This window comes from Solanum dulcamara, chromosome 8, assembly GCF_947179165.1.
Source record: "Solanum dulcamara chromosome 8, daSolDulc1.2, whole genome shotgun sequence".
Taxonomy (NCBI): Eukaryota; Viridiplantae; Streptophyta; class Magnoliopsida; order Solanales; family Solanaceae; genus Solanum; species Solanum dulcamara.
In genome coordinates this window covers 52,670,213-52,687,042 of record NC_077244.1, presented here as the reverse complement: position 1 = coordinate 52,687,042, position 16,830 = coordinate 52,670,213, and the positions used below count along the sequence as shown (strand labels likewise).

At 34.5% G+C, this 16,830-nt stretch overlaps 2 protein-coding genes and 4 non-coding genes across 6 annotated transcripts; 1 reads left to right on the top strand and 5 right to left on the bottom strand.

The window, feature by feature from the left end:
• Positions 1-991: 991 nt before the first annotated feature.
• LOC129901880 (U1 spliceosomal RNA) lies at positions 992-1,146 on the bottom strand. Its single transcript, XR_008769976.1, has one exon. It is a non-coding gene; the product is annotated as a U1 spliceosomal RNA (small nuclear RNA).
• Positions 1,147-2,034: 888 nt separating this feature from the next.
• Positions 2,035-2,194, bottom strand: LOC129901875 (U1 spliceosomal RNA). Its single transcript, XR_008769973.1, has one exon. It is a non-coding gene; the product is annotated as a U1 spliceosomal RNA (small nuclear RNA).
• A 775-nt stretch (positions 2,195-2,969) lies between these two features.
• LOC129901915 (U5 spliceosomal RNA) lies at positions 2,970-3,085 on the bottom strand. Its single transcript, XR_008769999.1, has one exon. It is a non-coding gene; the product is annotated as a U5 spliceosomal RNA (small nuclear RNA).
• Positions 3,086-3,674: 589 nt separating this feature from the next.
• On the bottom strand, positions 3,675-3,792 carry LOC129901927 (U5 spliceosomal RNA). Its single transcript, XR_008770007.1, has one exon. It is a non-coding gene; the product is annotated as a U5 spliceosomal RNA (small nuclear RNA).
• A 5,408-nt stretch (positions 3,793-9,200) lies between these two features.
• On the top strand, positions 9,201-11,255 carry LOC129899954 (uncharacterized). The gene is made up of 3 exons (XM_055974948.1): positions 9,201-9,375; positions 9,492-9,887; positions 11,098-11,255. The coding sequence occupies exons 1-3, from the start codon at positions 9,213-9,215 to the stop codon at positions 11,253-11,255; spliced, it is 717 nt and encodes a 238-aa protein (XP_055830923.1). The 5' UTR covers positions 9,201-9,212.
• A 3,125-nt stretch (positions 11,256-14,380) lies between these two features.
• On the bottom strand, positions 14,381-16,590 carry LOC129899953 (uncharacterized). The gene is made up of 5 exons (XM_055974947.1): positions 16,093-16,590; positions 15,206-15,607; positions 14,780-15,028; positions 14,569-14,684; positions 14,381-14,438 (listed from the first exon to the last, which is right to left on the bottom strand). Exons 1-5 carry the CDS (start codon positions 16,588-16,590, stop codon positions 14,381-14,383), a joined length of 1,323 nt encoding a protein of 440 aa, XP_055830922.1.
• Positions 16,591-16,830: the final 240 nt, after the last annotated feature.

The following is a 16,830-nucleotide window of genomic DNA, read 5'->3' as shown; positions in this document are numbered from 1 at the left end:
TAAGTCAATCCCACAGAATAGTTTAATACTTCAAAATAGTCATAGGATATACCTTGAGAATTCAAAACATCACAGTCGATTAAGACTCCCTTTTGATCATAGAATTGTCCTTATAACATAAAGAATCCATTATAAGACTCCCTTTTCATCATAGACATTGCTTTCATAAACATTTATTTGGAGTCAAAGTTTTCAAGTCAAACTTCATTGAAAATATAGTAAAACTAGGTGGGTTTAAATCACTTCAACTTTCAAACATGTATGTAAATGAAATTATGCATAAATACTTTGAAATTCATTAATTAAAAATCATGCTTTAAATAACCCACTATGAATTTTAAGAACCTTTAAAAAGATAAATAGAGAAATTACTTGCAAACTATCAATTCATACATATGAAATTATTTTGCATCAAAATAGACCAATAATTATTAGTTTAACCATGATTCATGCTATTAAGTAGAAATAAGAATTATCCATAAGAAAATATTATTTGAAATCAAGAGATTTAGTTAAAAGAGTTTTGAACTACATAGGTAGAAGAATCCATGGATAAACACATACATACCTTAGAGTAAAGCTTGAAGAGAATTGGGTAAATAAACATAATTTATCATATAATCAAAATACTTTAGGCATGAGAGTGGAAGAAATACTTTCATTGAGGCCTTACATATCTGGAATCCGAAACTTTACTCAGAATTGAAGGACTTAATGAACACTCTTGAAACTTAACATTTTCTCGTCGCACTTAATGAACACTCTTGAAACCTAGCATTTTCTCCTCGCCGGAGCATTTTGTGTACTACCCGAAATATATGTATTACCAAAATAGTATTTCTACACTACTAAGAACTAAAACTATATTTTGAGAATGAGTAAAGAAGTGTATAGGGAGAAGAGTTGTTTGAGAAAACTTCTTTACCAAGTTACTTCTTTACCAAGAAAGTATACGTTACCAAAACCAAAGAAAAATTTGTTGAAGAATTGGGCAGGGGCAGCACGAACGCAGGCCCGGACATTCACAAATTATGACATAGGTTTGATCACTTGAACTGACCTTAGGTGGGCACACTTCCAAAGTGCAATGGAAGCCGCCAACCTAGGCCTTTATTGATGGTCCACTGACCCTGTCCAGGTAAGCATATTTCTTGTTGCTCGTTCGTGTTCTTTTATATCCATCCAAATCATTCTTTACCTTTGTGGTAACCGAAGAGGGATATTTTACTATAGTAAGTTTAAATCTCATAACATTAATCAACTTTATTATAGGAGTATTATACTACATCATTTAGTCCTCGTGAGTTGTGATGACTCTTAGAGAAAAGTCTTGCTCCCATATATAAAGCTTGAAGATTGCTCCAGGGGCGGACATACATGGGTGTCAGAGGGTCACCCGAATCCCCTCAATAAAAAAATACATTGTATATATAGGGTAGATTTTCTATATTTTTGTATATATAGGAATTTTGAACCACTTAAATCAAAGAGAAGAGATAGCCCAATGGTACTAGACTGTGCAATTTGGGCGGCGAATACCATCCCCAGTTTGCATGCAGGTTCAATAGTTCCTGTTGGGTGTGACATTTATATTTTTATTTTTGAACCCTTGAGTGAAAAAATTCTGGATCCGCCATTGGGCCTCCTCTATATCATTTCCCTCATGTTATTTTGTTCCTTCCTGCTCTTTTAGTTGGCCTTCGAGTTTATGTTTCTTAGACTCTTTCGAAATGTTGCCGCACTTATGTCACTCATGTCAAATTTTCTAAAATACAAAAAATGTTGCCGCACTCATATCAGATCCTCTAAGCACTACTTCTCGAGGTCGAACATGCACCCGAGTCTGACACCGGACAACATATATTATAATGGCAATTAGTTGCTTGAGGAACCTTGTATTAATCACTGCTTAATCTAAATAAACCAATAGAAACATATTCAAGTTTTAAAATTGATCAAAATTATTACAACGAATCAAATTACAAACAGCAAATTTAAGTAACCAGAAGATGCAAATTTTGTTTAAGAATTGGTAAGGACCGCGCGAACTCAGGTGCCCCGCTGCCACAAATTATGACGTAGGCTCAACCACTTGGGTTGACCTTAGGCGGGTGCCCCTCCAACGCGCAATGGAGGTCACCAACCTAGGCCATGAGTCTGATTGATAGCCCATTGCCCCCGTCCAGGTAAGTATGTTTCTTGTTGTTCCTTCCTGTTCATTTATATCCATCTTGAGCATTGTTTTCCTTTGTATCAGCCGATGAGGGACATTTTGCCCTTCTTTTTTTTTTTTCATTTATAGCACACCAATTAGACAACAAACAGATCATTTTAGCTCCTTTAAATGAACCATACTGATTTATTTAGGTTTAGTAAATGAGAAAATCATGAGTCTTTGCCTATCTCAACAGTATTTGAGGAGATCATATTTAATGGTATAGAAAATATAGTTGCGACTTATCAAATGTTTATAGATATTGCCACTTCCTATGACTCTGAATCCACTTCATTGATAAGCCTCACACCTGCAAAAACGCATGGATTTATCAGTTTCTCAAAATCGGGAAAATGTTTTGTAGAGGTTCATCGATCTTATTAACCGCCTGAGTGAAGAGACTATATTAAGTTTGGCGGTTAATAAGCTTGAGGACATGAAAGAATGGCTTTATCAGATTAACGATGTTTTGATAGACAAAAACATTAGGTATAAGGGCACTCGTCATCAAGAGAGTTTAGTGCTGAAGAAGTTGGCTAAGACATTGAGCCTCGTTGCCATGTGTGTTTACGCTTCATCTTTATCGCCTTTGTCCCAAAATAAGTATCATTTTAGCAACAAAAACAAATATATATATAATTGTTTCTAGGGGACTTTTATCGCCTTCATCTGCCATACCAAATGCACTCTTATCATAAAAATTTTAACCTTCAATTTGTAGTCCTATATAAGTTTAAATTGAGAATTGTTGGGGCTACTCTAAAGAGAGAACCCCTCCAAAAATTAGCGTATGCCACTGATTGCAGCGCACACATGGTATTCTTTAGTAAAAGGCGAAAGAATAGTTCGCTTTGTGCTCACTACATGGCTGCGTAATTTCTAGAGCTTAACTGTCCATCCATCTTATATAGTAACAAAGTTTGTATTTTCTCTTTGTTTATCGATGTGGTACTGGATTCACTCGTTTTTTAGTATTTGGTCTCTTCTTTTTCTTCACCAGTCCTTCAAATATCTATATGATCGAATATCAACATGTTTTTAAATATAAATGACTTAAGCTGTCCTGTGAACTTTCTCGTTGATTTGGCTTCAATTTGTTGTACTGGGATAAAAGGTGTTGTCGAACCTGATGTTAACAAAAATGTGTGCTTACTGCAAAAGTTGCTCAAATTATAGGGTGTGTTCCGTACAAAGAAAAACATTTTTCCTGAATACTGAACACATCATAATGTTGTTTTTTAAATCATCTTTTTCTTCATATAATTGTAGTGTCTTAGCCAATATGTGTGCAATTCTACTAATTTTATAAACTTCGGCTAATTTTATGAAGTACCTTGCTACCTCTCACCAATATAAGTATCAAATAGTTCTGTCTATAAGAACCAAATACAATAAACCACACCCAATTCAAAATTAAAAGTACAAGTTAAAAAAAAAAGATTGAAACTAAAATTGTTGGGGTACTCAAAGAGAGAGAACCCCTCCAAAAATTGGCATATGCAACTAATTGCAATGCACACACGGTATTCTTTAGTAAAAGTCGAAAGAATAGTTAGCTTTGTGCTCACTGCATAGCTGCGTGAGTCCTTCAACTAATATGTGCTTCCTTTTTATATTGGGACAAATTTTGTATTTATTCGTGTTTTATCAATGTGGTACTTACCTGACTCACTCCTTTAAAATTATTGCTCTCTGCTTCTTCCCCATCTTCTTCACCACTCAGACCTTCAAATATCTTTATGATTGAAAATCCAACATTTTTTTCAAATAGAAACAATTTAATTAAAGTTGTCCTATATACTTTTTCGTTCGATTAATTTAAGATATGATTTACTTTGGTTTCTTTGTGATTTTGAGGAAATATATGCTCATAAGATGATCGATCAAATGTCGCATAGGATGTTTTCCATTGAGTATCTTGAATAGCTGAATTCGAATGGAGGTTCAGTCTTTTAAATATGTATAGTGAACAACCCAATTGGTAAAAGCAGAAGCACAACGTTGTTAAAATTGCATCAGTGGTGGAGTCGCCTTTATAACAACGGCTTTGACGAAGTTCAATAGTTTTGGCTCAAATTCTATTATATCGAGTTTCAAGTTAAATATGAAACTGTATTGATCAGACTTGCTAATTCTACAACTCGGAAAGAAAGTTCAATTATTCAAGTAAATAAAGATAGAAGGGAGATGTTGTTGAGGAATCAGAGTGGCATTTGAATGAAAGCTCCCTTACATCAATCAGCCAAGTGGTTGCTCGCATTAATGATTATACAGATTCTAAAAATCCAAATAAAAACATTGCTCAGCTGAAATCTAATGTTTTCCTTTTCATTTTTATTTCCTTCATATAAACCGTGGTGTCTTGACAATTATGAGTACACTTCCACAAATTCTACGCTCGTGCAGAGTCAATGTATAGCTTACGGGTGTCAGAGTGTTACATCTCGCACTTTTGCGCATTCGGAAAGAAAAAAAAATTGACTTGCAAGGGAAGAGGTTATGATTTATTTTATTTAATACCGGTGTAATGTTAAAAAAAATTGAGGGGGAAATACGGAGGAAGGCCCAGGGAAAATTTATGAGGAAATTTTGAAAATTAGTATTGAAAACTACAAAGTAAGATTCATAAGTTTGGGCTAATAATAATAATAATAATAATAATTAAACTTTACCTAAATCCCATAATGGAAAAGTTTAATTACTATACATCCCTCATTGTATCAAAATTACCCGATATCCCTTTTTTTCAACTTTTCTGATACATTAGATTTGTATCTGATACATCAATTATCCAATCAGTAATTAATGAAGATCATCTATTTATGGATAGTATCTTAATATAAGGGATGATTGGTTCTTCAAATCAATTAGTGATCTAATTAATGGGATTAATTTGGTTAAAAAAAGAACGGTTGTGCAGTTGAAGATTTAAGCCAAAAAAAAACAGAGCATAAATTCAAACCAACTTCGTTTCCATTTTTTTTTCAGTTTGGGTTATGTATCTGATAGATCAGTTATGTATATGATACATCAATTGTTAAAAAAAACAATTGTTATGTCCATGAAGATTCAAGCCAAAAAACATAGCGTCGTCTCGAATGGAAAAAACAGAGCATCAATTCATACCGAAGTTGATTTCAATTATTTTTCAACTTTTGCTGATACATAAGTTATGTATCTGATACATAACTTTAGCTATAGAATAGTTAATGCACATCAGCTATTTATGGATAAAAGATTGGCTCTTTATATCAATTACTGATCTATTAAAGAAGGCGACAGTTATGTAGATGAATTTTGAAGCCAAAAGTCAGAGCATCGACTACAAGGAAAACAACAGAGCATCAATTCAAAGCAAACTTTGCATTTCATCAATTAATCGATATGAATATCCCGATACTACTGAGACATTCTGGAGTTTGGCAATCCGATATTACTTATGAACAATACAAAAGTGATGGAATCGTTGTCGGTGACAATGTATCTTACTCAAATTTAAAAGCAGCAATCGCTGCTGAATTGAGTGTGGATGAATCAGAGAAAGAAATTGAAATCCGATACATAGTTGAAGATAACTCATCGCCAATATATATTCGTAATGATATGGGTGTTAATCTTTACATAGAGTTGAAGAAGAAAGAGCCTGGTTTCGTGAACTATCCCCTGTGCATATCAAGCTTTGATATAAAAAGATGTGAGATAAAATCATTCGACAGTACATCTGGAGCAATCGTTTGTGCCGAATCAAATGCGAATAAGTTCCATAATTTTGGTTTAGAAGAATCTGGTAAAGTTGCAAGTTGTTATATAGCAGAATTGGAGTTGACGAACTACATAGATGATACAAATGGTGCGGAAGTGAAGGAGAATCAATTCTATAAGGATAAAGCAACTCTAGTTGATGTAATGGCCAAATACAAAATCAATAATGAATTTAATTTCAAGGTTAAAAGATCCGACAGTAAAAGGTATGCGCATATTCTGCATTTGGAATTTTTGATGTTGGATAGTATCCAACAGTATGTATCAGATACATATTACTGTGTGTATCTGATACATTCTTAAAATAAAATAATTTTTCATGTCATGATACATCAAAACTCCATTTCTGCATTTGGAAATTTTGATGTTGGATAGTATCCAACAGTATGTATCAGATACATATTACTGTGTGTATCTGATACATTCTTAAAATAAAATAATTTTTCATGTCATGATACATCAAAACTCCATTTCTACATTTGGAAATTTTGATGTTGGATAGTATCCAACAGTATGTATCAGATACATATTACTGTGTGTAACTGATACATTCTTAAAATAAAATAATTTTTCATGTCATGATACATCAAAACTCCATTTCTGCATTTGGAAATTTTGATGTTGGATAGTATCCAACAGTATGTATCAGATACATATTAATGTGTGTATCTGATACATTCTTAAAATAAAATAATTTTTCATGTCATGATACATCAAAACTACATTCTTGTAACTAAGTTAAAAAATGATAATAATGCTGTCAGTATGTATCAGGTTCATAATACTCTATGTATCAGATGTTTTTTTTTTAACAATACATACAAAGAAGCATGTATCAAGTACATGGGTTGACACACTTCCTATCAGTATGTCACTGTATTTGTTGATATTATAAATGAAAAAATATTGATATGATACATGTCATTTTTTTAATACAAATGCAGTTATGTGATAGTATGCCTTTCAGAAGGATGTTGTTGGAGAATGAAAGCTCCATGTTGGAAAAAAACGGATATATTCAAAGTTAGATATTTCAATAGTGAACATTCATGTGCACTGAGAGATAGGATTTTCAACAAAGTTCATGCTACAAAGGCTTTTGTTAGTGCATTCACAGCCCCTAAATTGGATTTTCAACAAAGTTCATTATTCTTGTTTGTGTGGTTGTTTATTTGTGAATGCAGGCTGCTGGAACACCATCCATGAAGCTGTAGTTGCAGATATTATGCCACAGAATGCTGAAGCTGAATTTGAGTGGAAGCAACAACAACTTCACAGCTGTGGAATGCAGCAGCTACAAAGACCATCAATAAGAGGAGTTGCAACCAGTCACAACATCCTTGCAGCCAAGAGTGATATTTGGGACTTATTCCCCATTTCACACTCTGAACTGAGGAGACAGCAGCCTGGCAGCTTAGGATTTCACCAACACACCAACACTAGCCCCAGCAGCAGTATTCAGCAACTCCAACAACTTCACCCTGCAGCTCAGATGGACCATCTACAATTCTTGTTAGCATGTTGTCTTGTTTTTGTGGACATGTGCAGGTACTTTAATGAGCTGAACACTTCAAAGGGGCTGATCAATCCCTCTTTGGAAGCAACAAGAACCTGTGTACAGGTTCACAAAGAGTCAAACAAAGGGAGACAGCAACAGCTTCCTTACAGCCAAGGCTCTTGGAACTCCTTCTTGGTTTATTTGTGGAGGTGCAGCAACTCAAGTCAGGGCTGCACCACATACAAAATGCCTTTTTCAAAAACTGGAACTCTTTGGAACAGCTATGAGGGATGCAATGTCCTGGGGCTTCTATGGAGCAGCCTTCCAACCACATTCTCTAACATCAACACACCACAGCAACAACTCAACCAACTTGCAACACACAAGGAACATGGGTGCAGCAGCCTGCAGCTCTCTTTGGTGGTAAGGACTGTTGGTTGTGTTTGTCTATGCAGGTACTCCAAGAGGTCTAACCACCTCAAAACAAAGACCAACAAGCAGCCCAGGGAACCTACAGCCATCAGCTTCAGCAACCTGCAAATTGCCAGGTTTGTATGCTTTCCTTTTGGTTGCTTGTGCAGGTTGCAAATACAGAAATTGAGGAAGCCAGCTGCAACAGAGGAATGGCACCACAATCAACATTTTTGGAACTGTTCTTGGAATTGTGTGTTTGTTTGGTTGTTTGCTTCTTTGTTTATGCAGGCTGTTGGAGATACAGTCCAGGTGGAACTCCAACAACCTCATAGACAACATCCAAGAACCAACAACAATATCATGAGTGGATGTAATATGTCACATCTCCATCAAATTCATATACATACTGAGGGAACACAACACCAAACAACTGCTCAACCACATACCAAACAACAATTCAACCACAGAGCTGAAGCTGAAAGTGCAGAATTGCAAGATGAAGCTCAACAGCATCAGCAACAACAGATGCCAAAACTAACACACTCCCATGTACCTCCAGAATTGGTTGCTTATGTATGTTTCTGGTTTTGTCTGACTGTCCAGCCTCCGTAGCTGGTAATCATGATACTGATACAAAGGCATACTTCACATGGATTTACTTGGTACGACAAGACTAAGAAGAGCAAAGATGAAAAGAATTTCCCATCCCATGCGAGATAGAAGTTTCGTATACTTGTTCTTCTTCAATGTAGCTATGTCTGGTACGTAGCATAGTTGGAATAGGACTAGTGTAGGTTACTTTTCTTTTTTCTCATGGAAGGGGAGAGTCTCCCTCATTTATGCTTTCATAGTTAAATTGTACCGGGAGGAGTCCTCTCACAGGTTTACTGCTTTCTAGTTATAGTTAGTCTCTTTTTGTACCGGGGATGAGTTAGCCGACCTTAATAGGTTAGCCGACTTATGAACCACCATAGGATCGGAGGTAAGGTTTATGTCCCCCTCCTTGTATTTTTATTTTGATTATTTATGTTAAGGCTTGGGGGTGTTGCTTAACCCCTGACTGTGCACGAGAGGTGGGAGCCTCGTGTAGGGTCTGTTCCCGTAAAAAAAAAAAAAAAAAAAAAAAATAAGAGAATTGTCACCCCTAATGATATACGAGAGGATATTAAATCAACGTATGGAATTGATATTACCTATCAACAGGCATGGCATTCAAAAGAGCATACTTTGCAGATGTTAAGGGGAAAACCTGCTGATGGATATAGACAGCTGCCTGTATACATACATATTCTAAAAACCGTATATCCAAATTCGTACATAAGTATGCACAAGTCATCAACTGATGAATTCATGTATTTGTTCATAGCGTTAAGGCCCTTGATGAGGGGGTTTCAGTTTTGTCGACCAGTAGTTGTTGTTGACGGTGCACATCTTGATGGACCTTATAAAGGGACGTTTGTATCAGCTAGCACACTTGATGGGGCAGGTATTACTTTCTTATACTGTTTCTTATTGAATAATAGTGTGTCATCTCATTTTTCACGTTTGTTGTGATTCTAATGAATTCTAATAACTATTGTATCGCTATTATTGATTTATTAGGTTGCATATTGCCGTTGGCGTATGGTATTGTTGATACGGAAAATGATTCATCATGGACGTGGATTTTTCAGAATTTCAAGAATGCATTTGGAGAGAGGGACAATATGTGTGTTGTATCAGATAGGAACGAAAGCATAATCAAGAGTGTAAGCATGGTATTTCCCAATGTTCCTCATTTTGCATGCATATGGCATATATGGAAAAATATGTGTACTAAATACAGAAGGAGCAAAGCTGTACTAAGTGACATCTTCTATTCAATGGCCAAGGCATACCAAAAAGATGAAGTCGATAAATTAATGGCCAAAGTTGAAAGAATTGATCAACGGGTGGCACAATATTTAAAAAATGCAGGATACGAAAAGTGGTCAACGGTTCATGCCACTGTCAACAGGGGTAGAATGATGACTTCTAACATCGCAGAATGTATCAATGGATGTCTTGTTGAAGCATGAGAGCTGCCTATAATTGACTTTTTGGAGCAAACGAGAATGTTATTTGGTTCTTGGAACTGCATAAATAGAGAAATAACATCTTATACAAAACATACTTTGGGTAGAAAATTTGAAGATATCCTAGTTTCAAACACGATCAAGTGTTCGAGAATGAAGGTACACGATACATACTTTCTGACGCATATATACTGATACATCAGTTCTGGTACATGATAGATACTTTCTGATACATACTTTCTGATACATATATATTGATACATCAGTTCTGATACATCATTTCTGTAATTGAATCATACTTTATGATACATATATGTGTTATTTATTTCTTGGTGGCTGATGATTCATCAGTTATGTATAACATGTGCTAATTAAATAATGAAACTTCAATTATGATACATAAGTTCTACATTTGATACATAAGTTCTGATACATATATGTAAAGATTATTTTTCTTCAAGCTGATGATTAATCAGTTATGCATAAATTGTTCTAAATATATACTGATACATCAGTGTAGATACATTATTAGTGTAGATGATACATAAGTACTATTAGATATATGTGAAGTTTATTTATATCAGTTTGTTGCTTCGTCATTCAAGTATAGCCTGTGCTCATTATACACTGATATATCAATTCGGATACATCAAATGTGTAGTTGATACATAAGTACTGACACATATAAACATAACATGTTTAAAATACATACTGATACATCAGTTCTGATACATCATTTCTGTAATTGATACATACTTTCTGATACATATATGTGAAATTTATTTCTTGCTGGCTGTTGATTCATCTGATATGTATATCCTGTGATAATTATTACCCTTTTACATCAGTTCTGATACATAGTTGTATATGTGAGGAAGCAACACTGATACATAAATTTGAAATATAATTCCTGCAGGTTGTTGCTTCATCAGAGTATCTTTATTCTATTTACGAATTAGGTATAAGATACATTGTGTGTCTAGAGAGAAAAACATGCACTTGTGGTAGATTTCAACTAGACGAGATACCATGTCCACATGCAATTGCAGTGTTGAAGAGCAAGAACATTACTGACCTGCACCCATATTATTCTGATTACTACAAACCAGAGGCGTTGGCAAATACTTATGAATTACCAATGGTTCCAATGCCAGATAAGAAAGACTGGACTGCTCCGAAGGAAATTTTTGAAGAAATTGTCTTGCCGCCAATATACAAAAGGATGTCAGGAAGACCAAAGAAAGGGAGAAAAAAGTTCGCTAATGAGAAAATAACAAGTAGCACAAATTCTTGTAATTTCATTCCTAAATAGATATGATGTTTGTGGTATCTCGGTGTACATTCTAATTGAATCATAAAATAACATCTATTATTATATTTTATATTTGAGTTTGACACGTGACATAAATATAAAAATCTTTTTTCAGTTGATATGTATCAAGATTAGAACATTTTATTGCTACAATTTTTTTTAAAATAAAATACAGGACGTCCATCGGTTCGCCATGACTTGGATTAATGAAATCTCACATGGTTTATTTTTTGGATCGTTATTTTCCCAAACATAAACATTCTTGTCTTTTCGACAACCTTATACACAAGAGTTGTTGGTGATACATAAGATCCTATTTGATATAGGTTGTAGATTATCATATGCAGTAAATCTTGATAAATGCGAATCTGATACATAAGCAAGATGTATCATATACTTTAAATCTTGAGACATAGAATTCTTATGCAAAAAATTAATGTATCAGAATCATTAAATATTGAGAAATGAGAATCTGATACATGTGCATGATGTATCATAATAAAATAAAACTTATCTCATGTATTAGAATTCACAAAATATGACACTTATGAATATTATACTCGATACAAGTTTGATACAGTAGAATATAAAACATAAACTTTAAATTTATATTTGATTTTGACACCAGAGAAAAACATAGTAAATCTGATATATGGAAATATTAAAACATATTAAATCTGATACAATCATTAAATCTTGAGAAATGAGAATCTGATACATGTGCATGATGTATCATAATAAAAAAAAACTTGATTCATGTATCAGAATTCAAAAAATGTGACACTTATGAATATTATACTCAATACAAGTTTGATACAGTAGAGTATAAAACATAACTTTGAATTTATATTCCATTTTGACACCAGAGAAAAACATAGTAAATCTGAGGTATGGAAATATTAAAATATATTAAATCTGATACAATCATTAAATCTTGAGAAATGAGAATCTGATACATGTGCATGATGTATCATAATAAAAAAAAACTTGATTCATGTATCAGAATTCAAAGAATGTGACACTTATGAATATTATACTCGATACAAGTTTGATACAGTAGAGTATAAAACATAAACTTTGATTTTATATTCCATTTTGACACCAGAGAAAAACATAGTAAATCTGAGGTATGGAAATATTAAAACATACTAAATCTGATACATTACAGTTTATGTATCAGATACATTGGAAGAATCAGAATCACCTAAAATGTTTACTATCAAAACAAAATTATTGGACATCAATCAGTTCTCCTTGGTTTGGAGATATGTCTCTCCTTGGTTTTTTTGGATCGTCGTTATCGCTAACATAACCATCCATGGCCTTCTGACAACCATATCTCCATAAGAGTGCGGCATATCTTGAACGGAAGAATTCAGCGTTTAGTCCGGTACTTGGAATAGAAATTCCATCACTAAGATATTCAGCAAACATGGCCAGGAAAACTCCACAATCCCTGCAAATAAAGGAATACAGGAATTTAAAAAAAGTAAAATTGACATATGAATGATTTAGGTATACATAGCCGATGTTAATACTCACAAGCTGCCACTTCCCTGTTGCGCAATTCCTTCAACATACTCAACTGCTAATGGGTGATGTGGTTCAAGCATGTTACCGGTTGATTTGTCCTTGTATGAATCAAGAGACGACCAATCAGTACGTTCGTTGTTGTCAAAGAAACCACTGTCTTGCAGGTATGTTGGTAGCATTGCTGTTATCTTTTGGATCTCTTGGGAAGGGTTGCTACTTCTTCGTCTAGGCGATGAATCATACACACGTATCAACCTCTCTTTCAACACAACTACCGCAAGAACCCAATGAAAATCCATGTCGCGGTTTACTGGAATGTATACCTCATCTACCAAATGCCAGGGCAAACCGGCTGGTATTGAGAAACCTCTTATTATGTTCTTCACGGATCTCTCTTGATGAGCTGTAACAGTGGCCCTTGCCATATCTTCTTGTGTAGAAATGTTAGGTGGAAGGTGATAGTAGCGTGTGTGTGCATATTCGATGTAATTTTTGAAAATGCAATTTATCGTTGTGTATCGATACTGATTGCTCAACTACATCTTCGATTTCTTCCGAAGGTAGTAAAATATTACATCGATGTGCTGCACATTTTAAGAAAGTATTAGTTATATAACAACTAGCATCATGTATCAGATTATGTATGTATCAAATACATTTATCTATCTATGTATCAGATACATTAATATGTATGTATCAGGTAGTTAGTATGAGTTGTATCATATTATTTATGATGAAATTTTTACCTCATCGTTCCAGCATCTGTCCGGCTGTGACATTAGGTAGAACCAGTTTTAATCTTTAGGAAATGCTACAACAAAGTCCATTTTTTCAAAGCCGAATGAAGAGCACTTAGATCTGTAATGATCCTCCTTCGAATTCCTGAATGGAAACTTGTAGTTTAATAACATAACAAATATAATACACGACTTGTATGGGTATAAGTTGAATATGTCATACTTACTTGTTGCCATGTGATTTTAGAAGTCCTTTATCTATCCATTGAGAGTAGTCTGTGACAAGCTCGGAAGGGGGTTGATAGCAAATACCAAAACCTTCAAAAGGGTGTGTCTGATGCGTAACATCTGACAAATTTTCCTTTCCCTTTTCACTCGACCCAAAGTTTGAAAGATACGGCGACTGTAAGATCTTCGAAGGAATCCTGCTTCTTCGAGATGGTGTCTTCGCATCGTCAGACAATACATTAGCTTTTGATGGAAGAGTGGTTGGTAGCTGGCTATCGCGTAATAGACATTCATCCTGAACTTGCTCATTACTAACAGCTGTCAATGGCATGGCTGGTAATGGAAGTCCGTATATTAGAGCATCTATCACATCCAGAGTTTTGGTCGAAAATGGTGCTGAAGTATTGGATTCTGTTGTGCTTGGATTGATTTTTTCTTTTTCAATCTCCTCGACTTGCTCTTCTACTTTGGCAGATTTATCATCAGCTACTCTTCCATCTTTCTTTCCAGTGTTCTACACGTAATGTATAACGTCATTAAAAAAATTAATAATGTTGACTTTATCTCAGTAAAGAATCTGATACATTACCTGTAATGTATCAGAATCAGCAATAAGCTGATCAGTATCTACTCTTTGTGGTTCCATTTGGTGTGCTGATACATCCTTGACGGATGGTTCATCTTCCTGGAAACATAATAACATTTACTTATGATATATATGTACTAAATGTCTAGATATATATATATTTAAAGAGGTAGAGCTTATACAAAATATATATATAGAATCAAATTGTTCATCAATTTGTTTCTGATACATTACCTTTAATGTATCAGAATAAACTTGCTGATCAAATAATTCAGGAACATCTGCTGAAATGCTTTGTTCCGATATGTTGTCCACCTGATTTATCATGGTGGATGGTTCAGGTCCCTGAAAACATAATAACATTTACATTTGATACATGACAATGAAAAGTATCCAGAAGTTTAAAAGCATAAATATCAAATATTACATGATGTATGTACCTTAATATGTTCCTGGACATTAGATTTGTCATTTTTTTGGGGTGGGTCAGATTTATTTGCAAAATTGTGCACCTCCAATCCAGTAGGTGCTTCTTGTTGTTCAACCACATGGAATAATTGATCAAAATCATCTTTTTTAACTTGAGATGATGTGCCAGTCATTCGGTTCGCCATACTGTCGATGGCTTTCAAAAGATCAATGTGATTTGAATCCATTTTGTTCTCCAAATGCTTGAAATTCCGGTCAACCTTGATACATGTATATGAAAAATCAGAATGTATCACCTAATTAAAAGTATATTGTACGTGATACATCTTAAAGTAATAACTTACGTATCTCTTTAGAGACTTCTTTATGGACTTTTTCAATGCTTTGAATTGCATATGAATAATTCGATCCGAATGACCGGAAGATTCACCTCCTACAGCTGACTTCGCCCCTGGTACATTGTTAGGAGAAACAGGTTTTTCTGATTCCTTTGGTGACTTTGCCCCCGGTTCATTGTCAGGAGAAACAAGATTTTCTGATTTATTTGGTGGTAAGAAATCCTTGTGCATGTTGGCTATTTCTACTTGAATTGGCTTTTTAGCAGGGGAAGTCTTCATTCTCTTGGAAGGAGGTGGAGAAGATGTCTCAGCGACATCCCTGGATCTCTTTAAAAATTTAGTGGGTGGTGTTGTTGAAAAGTCCTCAAATCCAGTGACTTTATGAGGTTTTCTGAAATTGACCTTGGCAGCCGATGTTGAATCTTCAGGTTTCTGTTGGCTGTCATGAACGACAATAGATTCCATTTCATGTTGAGATTGGACAATGTTGGAGCATGGATACTGCAAAAAAAATTGAATAATTGATACATGTTAATGCTGATACATAAACATGATGTATCAGAAACATTAATCCTTCATACATGCTAAACTGATAGAAAAACAACATTATCTGATACATACATGCAGATGTATCATGAGATGTAATTCTTGATACATTATAATTTGATACATAAGATAGAGTTTCCATGAGCTGTAAATACTGATAAATGAGTTTTCATGAGCTGTAAATACTGATAAATGAGTTTTCATGAGCTGTAAATACCTTTCTGATACATACCATTATATGTATCAGAAAGGTTATATAAAGTATATGTATAAGATACATTATATCTTGATACATTTATATCCTGATACATAAATATATGAGCTGATACATCTACTTTATGAATCAAATTATACTGCATCAAGGTCATGGATATATAATGTATCTTAGATTTTATGTATAATGAATCAGTGCATAAACGAATAATATTCAAAGCATGTACCTCACTGAAGATGGTAGACATGAAGGTCTCAAATTTTGGCTTCACGGCGACAACACGCCAGTTAAGAATTTTGGGAATTTTATTACCCACTCTTACAGCAATTTCAAAGGGAACTTGAGATGCACATTCATATATCCAAACATTCAGAGCGTATGGCATGCCGCCTAGACGATACATTTGTTTGGCATTTGAAAACTCTTGACGCATTCCTTTTATCAATTTTGAATATGCTAATTTCCCCCATGGATATTGCTCATAACTATCATCTTCTACCATCTTGAAATCATCAACTGATATAGGTGCATCACCTAGTTGAGAAAAAACAAAAGTATGGATGAAATAGAGAATGGCCATCTGAACGGCATCTTCGTTTGTTTTCCATCCTCCAACCAGAAAACGCTCAACGAAATGAGCTTTGTTGACCCCATTTTTGGCACCAGGAAAATATAAAGACAATAATCTACTTGCTTGATCATCAGAATACTTGAAGTCATTCATATTACCGGTGCATTGCAAACCAGTAATGATAGCAAAATCATTTATTGTAAATCGCAGTATATTACCCTGCACATGACGAATGTGCAGTTCTTCTTTGTTTTTTTGGTCTACCTCAAGAAGTAAGAGGCATTTGATGATTTGCCCTTGAAAGTTGCAGTTTGGCATATCTAAGTAGTGACCAAATATATATTGCCTAAATAACTTTATACCTTCTTCACCTATTGATGATTCAAAATCATC